Raw genomic sequence first — 14,521 nt, forward strand, 5'->3', positions numbered from 1 at the left:
TATACATGGATTATACAACATATGACAGAAGCTCGAAACAAATGACTGTGAATGAAAAGCCCTATAGAGCAGATCGATAACGAAACTAATCTCTTCTCGCCCATTGATGACCTTAATTTATTTTTAATAAAGCTTAATTTTGAAAATGATCTTTCGGATTCGCAGTTCGTGATAGGTATAGTTAAATATATTCTTAAAACAATATAGGTATTTGAAAACACTGAAACAAGGTCTTTTTCGATAATAATATCCAAGATGTCTTTAGGTGTTACTACAGAATTCTCGGAATTAGGAAGAGATAAAATAAAATTTTGAAAAAATATAATATCTTCGATAAATGCCTGATCTATATCAAGCGGGTACGTTTCGATAAGATTTCGCGCATATTGTTTTAATGTTTCACCTTCAATAGTGCGAAAATTTCCAAAAAATGCAAAAAGATTAGATACATAACTGTATGCTTCACGTCACTTGTCTAACTCTGTCACTAATGTATCGATCGATAAATAAAATGTTTCGACTTTAAATTTGTTTGAACCTTCTAAATGTGAAGAGGGCCCGTCTGGAATTTTTTTTGAATCTGCTCGTTTTTTTTTTGAATAATCAAATTTAACGTATAAACTCAATTTTTTGATTTTTCTTCAAAGTATTCAAAATTTTCACGATGTTTTTGTATACTACTGTGTAGTCCTTGTAGTAGAAGTGTGCCAGTGTTTAGATCCAGACCAGGTTTTTGAAGAATGGTACTAACTGTTCCAAGTTGTTTTAAAATGTATTTAAACAATATTAATTAGCACTCACAAACACTAGAACTAAAAATTAATCCGAACCGAATAAATAAAATTCACCAGCATCAACTCACGATTTACAATCTAATGATAAATGACTAAAAGCTAACGCCAACACAAGTAGGTATGAATTACTAATTGTCGTCTTTGACGTTCTTCAGGTACTTTACTTGGTTGTAAACAAAAGCTTTACTTGTTGTTAAGCTTAAAGGGTAAAGTAGGTACATTTTATATTTCATTTCTTAACTTTATGGCACCCATTGAAAGACATCTATTTTTGTCAAACACCTTTAACTTTCAGAGCGATTTAAAAGCATTGTATTGTAAGATTTCCGAAAATGAGATGTAAAAGTATACCTGCTAATCTGTTGCCATTTATGTCATGTCTCATAAAAGGGTGGTTATTGGGTGTTCCTTTCCTTTTCTCTCAGAAAAAAGATTATATGAAATTGTCAATACAACCATAATTTCAAAGTAATTTTTACAATAATAAGAGGAGTTTGGCAGGGAAAGTACGACGGCGCGTCAGAATGCCAAATACGTAATTTTAGACAAATGTGTAGGTCTTCTGGGGGCCCCTTCAACCTGAGGGCCCGGTGCTACAGCACCTCTAGCCCCCCCTAAATCCACCATTGACTAAGCTGTTTTTAAGTAATATTAATTAGCGCCATGCACGTGTGCGGGGCTGTAAATGCTGAGTGCGAGAGAGAAGCCATTCCAGCAGTCCAATTGTGCATCTTACTCGCACTCACATTTACAGCAGCGTCAATACGATCTAACCACTCATTGTTATTAATTAAAACTAACAGCTTAGTAGTCAATTAATGACACAGATTTCTTCAGGAACATGTAACGGCGACTTTAAACTTTAATTTAGTCACTTTCTGACTTTCAAAATAATAATTTTGTCCGAGTTATTAAGTCTTAAAAATGGCCATTTTCGCGTTTTTCAAATTTTAACTTGCTTATAACTCGAAAAAGATCAACTTTAGAGAAAAATTATAAGATACCTTTTTTGTTCAAAATGGCCCAAAAAACCTAAAAAAAATTAGTCCGGGCCAAAAATATCGATTTTTTGCAATTTGATTAAAAAAAATTGTTAAAAAAAATTGGCCCACTTTTCTCGTGGGCGACTTCTTGAACCTTATTCTGGGATGTCTCACGAATGTGATTATGCAAAAATATCTCATGGGAATATTTTTCCCAACGAACCCGCCGTTTCGGCCTTGTCTAAAAATGGTTTTAACTGCTTCGCTTCAGCGAGTCTACCACATTCTGAAAATTTTCAGAGTGCAGTTTGGACACGTTTCCGCACGCACAACATCTAATAGTCCAGAAAGCCACTGCGCATCCGCTAGGAAAAATATTCCAATTCGGATTTTTTGCACAATCTTACTCAAAAAGGACCCCTTTTAACAAATTTGCATGTTGCCAGGACCAAAAGGTGGTCAAAAATTTTTTAAACGTTTTTTTTTGTTTTTTTCCTAAAATTATATTTTTTGCATGGAAAAATTTTTTTTTAGATTTTTTGGATCATTCCAAACAGAAAAGCTCTTTAGTGCCTTTTCTCTAAAGTTGATAGTTTTTGACATATAAGCGATTAAAAATTGAAAAATTGCGAAATCGGCCATTTTTAACCCTCAAAAACTATGTGAAAAACTGAAAATTTGAATGTTACCAAGGAAGGTAGATATTCTTTAAATATCGATTGATGAAATCACGAAGAGTTTTTTGCAATACCATATCAAAAACCCCTTTGTTTTTTAATTGCCAATCAAGTGTGCGCGACACTATTTTCCACTGTTGCATTTTCCACTGTATGCAGTATGGTGCAAATGAAAGGAATAAATTCGTTATTTCGTAAACCGGCGACTTTAAGGAAAATCCCGAAACAGGTCGATTTTTATTTTTAAGTTATGATATTGTGACATATATGGTATACTAGTGACGTCATCCATCTGGGCGTGATGACGTAATCGATGATTTTTTTAAATGAGAATAGTGGTCGTGTGCTAGCTCATTTGAAAGTTTCTTCAATTCTCTATTCAGTAATATAAATATTTACATAATTATTTATACAGGGTGTCCAAAAATTTAATTTTTTTGTCAATTTGCCAAATGATTTAATTTAATAAAAAATTTTTGGACACCCTATATAAATAATTATGTACATGTTTATATTACTGAATAGAGAATTGAAGAATCTTTCAAATGAGCCAGCACACGATCCGTATTCTCATTTAAAAAAATCATCGATTACGTCATCACGCCCAGATGGATGACGTCACTAGTATACCATATATGTCACAATATCATAACTTAAAAATAAAAATCGACCTGTTTCGGGATTTTTGCTTAAAGTCGCCGGTTTACGAAATAACGAATTTATTCCTTTCATTTGCACCATACTGCATACACATGCAATGGTGGAAAATAGTGTCGCGCACGCTTGAGTGGCAATTAAAAAACAAAGGGGTTGTTGATATTGTATTGCAAAAAACTCTTCGGAATTTCATCAATCGATGTTTAAAGAATATCCACCTACCTTGGTAACATTAAAATTTTAAGTTTTTCACATAGTTTTTGAGGGTTAAATATGGCCGATTTCGCAAATTTTCAATTTTTAATCGCTTATATGTCAAAAACTATCAACTTTAGAGAAAAGTCACTAAAGAGCTTTTCTGTTTGGAATGATCCAAAAAATCTAAAAAAAAATTTTCCATGCAAAAAAAATAATTTTAGGAAAAAAACAAAAAAAAAACGTTTAAAAAATTTTTGACCAATTTTTGGTCCTGGCAACATGCAAATTTGTTAAAAGGGGTCCTTTTTGAGTAAGATTGTGCAAAAAATCCGGATTAGAATATTTTTGCTAGCGGATGCGCAGTGGCTTTCTGGACTATAAACCTGTAGCTCTAGCGCTGTCATGTTTTGTTATTGCAGAACTATAATTTTTAATTTTAATCAAAATGTTATTAGTCCATTAAAATATTACATTTAGGTTGCATTTCTTAGAGGAGTCAATTTTATTTTTTTAATGTGTAGGAGGGTTCAGTAGAAGCTTAAGTTCAAATTTTTGGGGTCGCCACCCTTGTCCCCCGCCCGCCATATTGTAAAAAGGGGTGCAAAGGGTTTTCGCGCTGTATCTTTTAAACTAGCCATCCTACAGAAACTTTAATTACACATAAAATTTGGCAAATTAAATTTTATACAATTTTATTTCTATTACTTTTTATCGTCGAGTGACCAACAAAAAAGTTATAAATAAAAACATGAGAAAATGTTGTAAGAAGTTTCCTTTTGGAGGTTATAACTTTTTTTCCGTTCATTTCACAATAAAATAACATCATAGCGATTTTGTAGAGGATTTTTCAATGAACAATTTTAGCTATAAAGTTGTTTAATTTTATTTATTATCTAGGTTTTACAGTGCTCCAATCTTGACCAGATTGTCGAATTCTCACAGGAATACAATAAAAAAAATACTTTTTCTACGAGCGTGCAAAAATGTCTACTTTCACGCACGCATTTTAGTTTAGATAGTTTCACTTTTACGCACGCGTGTTACTTTTCCGCACGCGGTTTTTACTTTTCCGCACGCGTGTTAATTTAGATATGTTAATATGGCCTTAAAGTAATTATAATACATGCAATAAACTAATATTTAGATATTATTTACTAATTTATTTCAAATATATCTTATTGTGTTCCTGTTTTAATGAAATTAACGCGACAATTCGATGAAATAAAATTATTTTGACAAAATATTCGAAAGTCAAATCGGTAGACAATAACAGTCATTTTGAATCATCGTCATGGAAACCAAGATCGTCGTCATGCTAACTAATTATATTGAACGTGTGGTTTTGACAACCTTGTCAAAGAATTAATTTGTGTATGTATTTTCATATTAATTAAATTAATTGATTAAGATTTGGTAATTTTTTAAAGACTTAGAAAAAATATTGTTCCTAACTCTTGCAGAAAGTCTCTTTTCCGCACTCGACTGCTTGCCGAACTCCCACTTCGCGTCGTTCGGCAAACTGTAGTCGCGTGAGGAAAAGAATGACTTTCTGCACTTGTTAGGAAAATAACTATTTCTATCTATATATTAGTCGAGCGGCAGCAATCTTTATGACGACCACGAAAATCAGATTTAAGGTGAATTACCAATTTTGGTCTATTTTTATATTTTCGAGGTCGCTGAATCCGAATATGAAGTTTATTTTTATCTAGAGTTGGTGGAACATGTTCAAAAATCAAATTTTATACAAAAATGCCGAAACTCAATTTTGATAATTTTTCAAATTTACGTCGCTGTATCTTTGGTCGCTATAAATATTTCCTTTTGAAAATTTTACTGTTTAATCTCTGGAGTATGTAGATAACAAAGGGATTTGTCCTAAATATTTAAACACATCAAAAAAGGAGTTATTGGTTTTTAAACATTTTGTCATCATATGTCGTTAGTTTCATGTTTACTTAAATAAGTTGAGTGACAAACTTTTTAGTTTATAATTTTAACCAACACAACAATAAAGTATATTTCATGAAGAAGTTTTTGGAAAATTTTAAGTCAAAATATACAATAGGAAAAAAGTTATGTTACTTCATAAAAAAGCGGCACACCCCAAAAAACGCTTATATCTCGAGATCCTGACCACGGTGTGGTGAATGGCTAATTCTGATCGCACTTTATGATTTTAATAACAAAAATTCGTTTTTGGCTCTTCTTAAGAATTTTGCAATATGCGGTTGCGTCATTCTTCTTCTGAACCGGCGAATTTGTCCTCAAACAACTTCTTGGGCCGTTTCTATATATGCTTCGGGTTATAAGTTTTATAGTGGGAAGAAAGGTCAAAAACAGATGAATGTTAAAATAGGAATGTTAAAATCATAATAAAGTGTATGAATAAAAAACATATAGATAGAAAAGTAAGCCTAAATTTTGTTTTTATTATATCCCTATGAGCATTCGAGAATCTGGTCAAGTTTGGAGCGCTGTAACACCTATATAAATAAGTCGGATTAAACAAATTTATAATGGAAATTGTTCGCTAAAAAACCCTCTACAAAATTGCTATAATGCTATTTTATTTTAAAATGAACTGAAAAAAAGTTATAACCTCCAAAAGAATCTTGTTAAACATTTTTTACATATTTTTGTTTATATCTTTTTTGTTGGCCACTTGACGATAAAAAGTAATAGAAATAAAATTGTATAAAATTTAATTTGCCAAATTTTATGTGTAACTAAATTTTCTGTAGGATTGCTAGTTTAAAAGATACAGCGCGAAAACCCTTTGCACCCCTTTTTACAATATGGCGGCCGGGGGACAAGGGTGGCGACCCCAAAAATTTGAACTTAAGCTTCTACTGATCCCCCCTACATATTAAAGAAATAAAATTGACTCCTCTAAAAAATGCAAGGTACGGCTTAAAAAATGTAACATTTTAATGGAGTATATACGTTCAAATAAAAGAAATTATTTTTGTCGGACAAAAAAAAGTAACAATCGTCGAGTCCGACACCCACAAGCTGTCACTCTAGCGCGGTACAGTTTTATTATTACAAAACTCTTAATTTTCAATTGAAAGTACTTATAATTAATTACAAAAGATTATCGATATCTGGTCCGACAAATTAACTGCCTCGTTTCTTTAATCCGACAATGTAAATATATGTTAATTATGGCAGGTTATGTTCCGCAATGATAAAAGTCATAATTTTAATTTTTTTTAACTTTCAAGTAAATCATGTTTATTAAAAAGTAAGTGAGAAAAAGTAAGACACAAAAAAAAATACGCAAACTTATAAAAAACGCTTTTTTTATTTTTCCTTATTTTTGAATTTGGTACAATACGCAACAAAACGAGCCGAAGAAATGCTTAGACAAGGAAAGAAAGAGGATAAATACCTCTCATTAATAAACCTGCTCGAGGTGACTTATTTTTAATTAAATAATTATTCAATTGATTAGTAATTGTTTATGCATAACATATTGCACATATCCTTTGAACGATTATACATAATAATGAAATTTGGAGAGAGGAACTAAACGAACGTAGGCTTTTAAAACAGTCATAACAGATGACGTACTAGTAGCAGATGACATTCTTCTTCTTTAAGTACCGTGCCCAAATTTTTAGGCGTGGGTAGCTTCCATAACAATTTGCCGATATCGTTCTCGATCTTGTGCGGCATGTAACAATTGATCTGCTGATAAGCCAGTCCATTGACGAAGGTTTCGGAGCCATGAATATTTCTTTCGACCAATTCCTCTTTTTCCGTCGATCTTTCCATTGAGTATTAACTGCAGCATCCTGTATCTGCTACCTCTCATTATATGCCCCAGATATTCAAGTTTTCTCTTTTCTATCATCTTCATTAAGTCACCTTCGCCTTGACCTACTGTGTTTAAGACTTTTCTGTTTGAAATGCGTTGAATCCAAGATAGTCTGAGCATTCTACGATACGACCACATATCAAAGGCTTCTAATTTGTTCATCATGTTAACCTTCATGATCCAGGTTTCACATCCATATAGTAATACAGGATACACATAACATTTTAGGAACTTGATTCTTAGTTGTAAATTCAGCTGAGAGTTGCTCAGAATAGATCTAAGTTTCATAAATGCTCCTCTTGCAATTTCTATACGAGTTTTAATTTCTTCATCCGGATTTAGTGTCTCGTTTATCCAACATCCTAGGTATTTCAAATGGATAACTTTTGTTATTAATTCATCACTGACAATTAGTTGCATAGGGCCGACGTCTTGTTTACTAACCACAAGTAACTTTGTCTTTGTTGCATTTATGTTAAGTCCGTTATTGGAGCATTCTCTAGTGACTCGATCAATAAGGAATTGAAGATCTTCGATATTTTCAGCCATGATCGCGGTGTCGTCTGCATATCTGATGTTGTTAATAGTTTCTCCCCCGATTAGAACTCCACATTGTCCTTCCAAGGCTTCATTAAAAATTATTTCTGAGTATACGTTAAACAAAGTTTGGGATAACACACAACCCTGTCTGACACCTCTTTGAATGCAAATTTTGTCTGTTTCTTTGCCGTCTACCAGAATAGAAGCTTCTTGATTCCAATATAGATGTTGTAAAAGTCTCAGATCTTTATCATCTATTCCAATCATTTCTAGATATTCAAACAACCTATCATGTTGAACTCTATCAAACGCCTTCTCAAAATCTATAAAGCAGACGTAAATTGGTTTCTGTACTTCCCATGATCGTTGAAGTAATGTTAACATTGAGAACAAAGCTTTCCTTGTTCCAATCCTTCTCTGAAACCGAATTGTTTGTTTCCCATTGTCTCTTCACATTTCTGCTTGATTCTATTAAGAATTATCTTAAAAAGTAGCTTGAGAGAGTGGCTCATGAGACTAATTAGTCTAAAGTCTTTACATGATGATGTATTAGGTTTTTTTGGGAGTGGAATAAATGTAGACTCCAACCATATCTGTGGCATCATTCCAGTCTCGTATATATGGTTATAAATGTTTGTTAATTGTGAGACATTATCGTCATCCAGAAGTTTGAGCCAGTCTGATGGTATTTGTTTGATGGCTTTCTCTACTTCCGCTTTTAAAATACTAGACAACTAGACAGATGACATTACAGGGCCACTTTGACCGAAAATTTTAAATGAGACTATATGGCAAATGATATCTCATTTGAAAGATTTTAAAAATACCTATTCAATTAATACTAATTTTGTTTGCGTTTAAGTTAATTTTGATGAATCTTATTTATAAAAATCAATTGCTGTTCGTTAGTCTCGCTAAAACTCGAGAATGGCTGGACCGATTTGGCTAATTTTGATGTTGAATTATTTGTGGAAGTTCAAGGAAGTTTTGAACGGTTTTATATAGTCATTACAGTAGCCACCAAATATTTTACATCTATATGTATAAAATGCTCATCTTACAGTGTTTGTTGCCATATTCCTCCGAAACGACTTGACCGAGTTATATAAAATTTAGCAAGTGTATTTGACCTGTCTGGGAGTAGGTTGTTATCTATATTTCATACCCGCAGGTCATAGGGGGGGTTGCCTTCCTGATATTTTTTTTTATTTTTTCGGAAAAACTTTTTTTAATTTTATATGATGTGGAACGTAACGATACATACCTACAACCCTAATTTTTCAGTTTTGTACCACTAAGCGTTATTTTTTAATAGCCATTTAAATATTTTACATCTATCTAAACAAAAGAAAGTCGTGTTAGTTACCAACACATAACTCGAGAACGACTGAATAGATTTTTATGAAATTTTCCACGTATATTTGATCAGACTGAGAATAGGTTGTTATTTATTTTTCATATTCGTACGTCATAACGGGGCTGCCCCCCTAATATATTTTTTTATTTTTTTGGTCAAACTGTTTTACCTTAATGTTGTGTAATGTGGAAGAGAAAGGTAAATATAACCCTTAATTTTCACTTTTCTATCTTCAACCGTTATTTTTTAATGGCCATCTAAATTTTTACATCCTATATATAAAAATCAATTACTGTTCGTTAGTCTCGCTAAAACTCGAGAATGGTTGGACCGATTTGGCTAATTTTTATGTTGAATTACTTGTGGAAGTTCAGGGAAGATTTATACGGTTTTATAGTCATTTTAGTAGCCACAAAAATTTTACATCTACATATTATATGTATAAATGCTCATTTTACAGTGTTTGTTGCCACACTCCTCCGAAACTACTTGATCCATTATTATGAAATTTAGCAGGTATATTCGACCTGTCTGGGAGTAGGTTGTTATCTATATTTCATACCCGTACCTCATAAGGAAATTACCCATGACGCCATAACTCTCACAATAATGACGTGAAAAATACGAAATTAAGTACGTATACTGCTTGCTGAATTCCGAGCAGAACCGTACTAAAATTTTTTCTCTAGAGCAATCGGTGTCTGAAATACAATAACTTAGGCCGTAGAAATATGCTGAGGACAGAAGAAGAACGAGCAACAAATTTCATCGAAGAAAAGTGCAACTGTTCAACTTTTGGACTGAAATTGGGCCAAACATTATTTTTTTTTAATTTTTCGAAATTTTCAAAAAATATCTCTAAACCGAACTTTTCTGACGAACGGAAAACAGGAGAAAAGTTCTGAGCACACAAAAAGAACAAGCAGCAAGTTATAAAATTTCATTTAATTTTAATTAATTTTGTTTAATTTTATTAAATTTGATTTAATTTAAGTATTTTATTTATTTTCGTTTATTTTATTTTATTTCATTTTTTAATTCCAATTATTAATTTTATTTTATTTAATTTTATTAAATTGTATTAATTTGTATTAGATTATATTTACTTTTATTTAATGAAATTTAATTTTATTTTGATTAATCAACACATATATAGTAGGACAACTCCGAACTCAATTATAAATACAGGGTTGTCTTGAATGTAGATAAAATAAAGCTGTTATATTCATTATAAGATAAACAAATTTAAGATTGTAACTGTTGCACTACCAACTTTATTTTATTACTCCTAACTAAACTTTATTACTTCAAACATGATGTATAATTAATTAAAAATAATAATAAAACCTCATTCACATCGAGCATTTTTTGTTTATTAATTACGAATTCCTTTTGTTTATTTTAAGTTTATTTTATACAAAAGTTTGTTTTTATCTATTGAGGCAGTACGAAGTCTGCCGGGTCAGTTAGTAAATTTACGAAGTCTGCCGGGTCAGCTAGTAAAGTAAATAAATATAAAATTTTAGTTTGGCATTAAATTAATACTGATTCCAACGCCCGCGTATGGTTATTTTTCAAAAAAGTTAACGTGGAAGTAAAAACAACTTCATAATTGAAAAACGTCAACTTTTTTAACAAATAACCATAAGCAGACATTTGAATCTTAATCTCAATCTTAATTAATTGAAATTCATTTATCGGACTGGCTATCTGATACTCAGTTTTTATCCGACAGTGCTATATTTGGATAAAGGACCCTCCAATCTATCACTTGTGATTCATGGCCTAAATTTTGTAATCGCAAAATATAACCTGCCATAATTAACATGTTTACGTTGTTGGACTAAAGAAACGAGGCTGTGTCCGACAAGATATCGACAATGTTTTGTCAATTAATCATAAGTACTTTCAATCGACAATAATTAAGAGTTTTGAAATAACAAAACTCTACCGCGCTAGAGTGATATATTGCGGGTGTCGGACTTGACGATCGCTCCCTCTTTTTTGTCCGACAAAAATAATTGATTTTAAATTAACGTATAATCTTTTGACTAAAATTAAAAACTACAGTTTTGCAATAACAAAACATAACCACGCTCGAGCTACAGGTTTAGGTGCGTGCGGAAACGTGTCCAGACTGCACACTGAAAATTTTCAGAAGTGGTAGACCCGCTCAAACGAATAGACCAGAGCGCATCTGTAAAAATATTAGTACATTTGCATGTTGAGAGGTGACTCATATTTTTTTGCAGAAATTGCTTGAAAATAACTCATAATAATATTTTAGTTATCCTCCTACTCAAAAAAGTCCGGAACATTGTTTAAATAATCAAAATGTCAAAAAATGAAGGAGAAATTCGATTTTTTTCTTGGTTTTTTGATTATAACTTTAAAAGTCTTCATTTTTGAGAAAGTTGCTCCAAAATAAAAGTTGCTTAATTAAATTTCCTACAATACAGGATTTGTTAAAATTTTTAAAAATTGTCACCCTTGTTGCAAAATAGCGATAATTGCGAAAAAAACATAATAAACACGTATTCGCATATTTCGTTTTTTATCCATTTGTGCTAAACTTAGGACATTCATATTTTAACCAGAAAAACTATATGATACAATAAAACAATACTGTAAATTTCATTAACATCGGTTTAATATATTTTGCAAAATAAATTTGACAATCCAGCTTTTGCAAAAAAATTCATTTTTTCAAAATGTTGCAGGACTGAAAATAAAGCAGATGGCAAGTTGATTTTTTGACACATAGAAGAGTACTGTACCTTTCATTTGCAGTTTGCAAAATTCAAATCGGTTAACTACCACGACGTCAGGAATTTTTTAAATAAACATTAATTTTTGGTGCTACGCGCAGGACAGCGGATACGTTTGCTCTGATTGGGCATTCTAATGACCTTTGATAATGATTGATAAATTTTAATTTTTACTACATTTCGATATAAACAAATAAATTTGTTTATTGCAAAATAAAAACGTATACTCTGTCCTTCGAAAAACCATTTTTTTAGCAAAAATTTTTCTTTGTTCATATATTTAAACTTAGAGACTAAAAGTTTATTATTTTTAAATATATGGAATTGTTTAAACAATATTTCACATGCAATAATCAAATTACTTTGATTTTTGTGGAATTAAAATTAAATATTAAAATACAACAAAATATAGAGTAAGAAAATAATATATTAGATAAATATTGGAAGAAATTTTGGTGTAGATCAACTTGTGTGAATCGAACACCGCTGTCCTGCGCGTAGCACCAAAAATTAATGTTTATTTAAAAAAAAATCCTGACGCCGTTTTAGTTAACCGGTTTTAATTTTGCAAATTGCCAATGAAAGGTACAGTATTCTTCTATTTGTAAAAAAAATAACTTGCAATCTGCTTTATTTTCAGTCTTGCAACATTTTGAAAAATGAATTTTTTTTGCGAAAGCTGGATTGCAAAATTTATTTTGCAAAATCTATTGAACCGATCTTAACTAAATTTAGAGTATTGTTTTATTGTATCATAAAGTTTTTCATAAAGTGAGTAAAATATGAAGGTCCTAAGTGTAGCAAAAATGGTTGAAAAACGTAAAATGCAAATACTTGTTTGTTTATGTTTTTTTCGCAATTATTGCTATTTTGCAAGAGGGGTAAAAATTTTAAAAATTTTTAACCAGTCTTATTATACAGAAAATTTAATTACCCAACTTTTATTTTAGTGCAAGTTTTCTCGGAAGTGAATACTTTTAAAGTTATAATAAAAAAACGAAGAAAAAAATCGAATTTTTCCTTCATTTTTTGACATTTTCATTATTTAGACAATGTTCCGGACCTTTTTAAGTAGGAGGATAACTCACTTATTATTATATGAGTTAATTCCAAGCAATTTCTGCAAAAAAAACTAGAGTCACCTCTCAACGTCCATCTCAAAACAAATCCGCACTGGACTAGAAGAAGTTAAAACCATTTTTAAGACTTTTGTAATAATTTAAAAAAAAAGGACGGTGTAAAAAAAGGACTATCATGGCTTTTATTGAAATTGTTGTAAATTATTGTAATAAATTAGATATGCGCAAACAAGCACTTATTAATCCTTTCCTATATAGCTCATTCCTTCTATACGTATGTATTATTATAACACTTTTGTAATTTTGTATTTTCGTTTTTTATACATGTGATGCTCTAACGCCATTATTTCTTCATAGAATACCATATGGAAAAAGTGGCAAAAAACTTAATAAAGTGGCATATTTACAACATGGTCTTTTTGAGTCTTCCGATGATTGGGTACTGATGGGTTCCAAAAGAGGTTTGGCATATATCCTTGCCGATGAAGGTTATGATGTTTGGTTAGGTAATTGCAGAGGAAGCTATTATTCAAGGAACCATACTCAATGGAATCCAGATAAAGACTCGGAGTTTTGGCAATTCAGTTGGCATCAAATAGGTACTACTGATATACCAGCAATGATTGATTTTATTCTTGAGAAAACCGGAGCGACTAAATTGTATCATGTAGGACACTCCCAAGGTACAGTATTTCTGTTTGTTTAGATATTACCCTAGTAAATAAACGTGAAATAGGGCGATAGCGTAGTTTTCAGTGTCATCTCCGAATTGCATGAAAATTCACGATTTGTTTTACCAAAAAACGGGACCAACTTTATTTTAAGCGTAACTCGCTTAGTTTTGATTCTAGAAACTTTTATAACAAAATGAAAAGAAAGCTTTTTGAGTTATTTCCGAAAACCTTGTGAAAACGTCGTTTTTTGTTGAAAAATAAATATTTTCACCACAAATAACTCGAACAGTATTAAAAAACAATAAAATCCTTTATCTACTCTATCTCATATTATGTATACGTTTTTAGTTTGTGAAAACTGTCATTATAGATAACAGTGCGTGAACGATTTAAAGTGTGCGTAAAGTAACCATAGAGTTAAATATTAGCATAGAGAGAGTGTCATTCAGAGCGAAGTGACGACACCATCTTTTTTATTTGGATTAGTGCTGTTTCACTCTTACGCATAGTAAAGCTGCTACAGTTGTCCTCCTCTTCCGTGCCTATACTCACACTGAATGTCATTATAGATTCTCAATACAATGTGTTAGAAGGAGATGCAGCAAACCAGTCCCTGAGATCTTGTCGTCAGGAAGCGCGGAAGGTAGGCTCCCTCTATGTTAATATATACCTCTATGAAAGTAACAATGTATTTTAAATGGGGTTTACTTTTTCACACACTTTCATAACGACCGATCCACAATTATTGGGATCAAAGCTAGCCGTGCAAAAAATTACTTATGTCTTGTTTTTATCTGAATTTATATCATTGGTTTATGAATTAATTTTGGTTAACATTATAAAACATAAAAATTCAGTCAAAACCTTTAACAAATAACTTTAATCAAAAATAAAAAGAATTAACAAAACAATAATAAATAAAATAAAACAATATGCTGTATATTTATGTCCAACACCAACATGTATACATA

The 14,521-nt window shown here is 31.4% G+C and overlaps 1 protein-coding gene across 1 annotated transcript in view; it reads left to right on the plus strand.

The window, feature by feature from the left end:
• LOC126889536 (lipase 3-like) overlaps positions 1 to 14,521 on the plus strand; it is a 40,055-nt gene that overhangs the window by 9,650 nt on the left and 15,884 nt on the right. Inside the window, exon 2 of the mRNA XM_050657889.1 lies at positions 13,234 to 13,559. Within this exon, the coding sequence (XP_050513846.1) occupies positions 13,234 to 13,559 (326 nt within the window). The remainder of the gene's footprint in view (positions 1 to 13,233; positions 13,560 to 14,521) is intronic.

This window comes from Diabrotica virgifera, chromosome 8 (assembly GCF_917563875.1).
Source record: "Diabrotica virgifera virgifera chromosome 8, PGI_DIABVI_V3a".
Lineage (NCBI taxonomy): Eukaryota > Metazoa > Arthropoda > Insecta > Coleoptera > Chrysomelidae > Diabrotica > Diabrotica virgifera.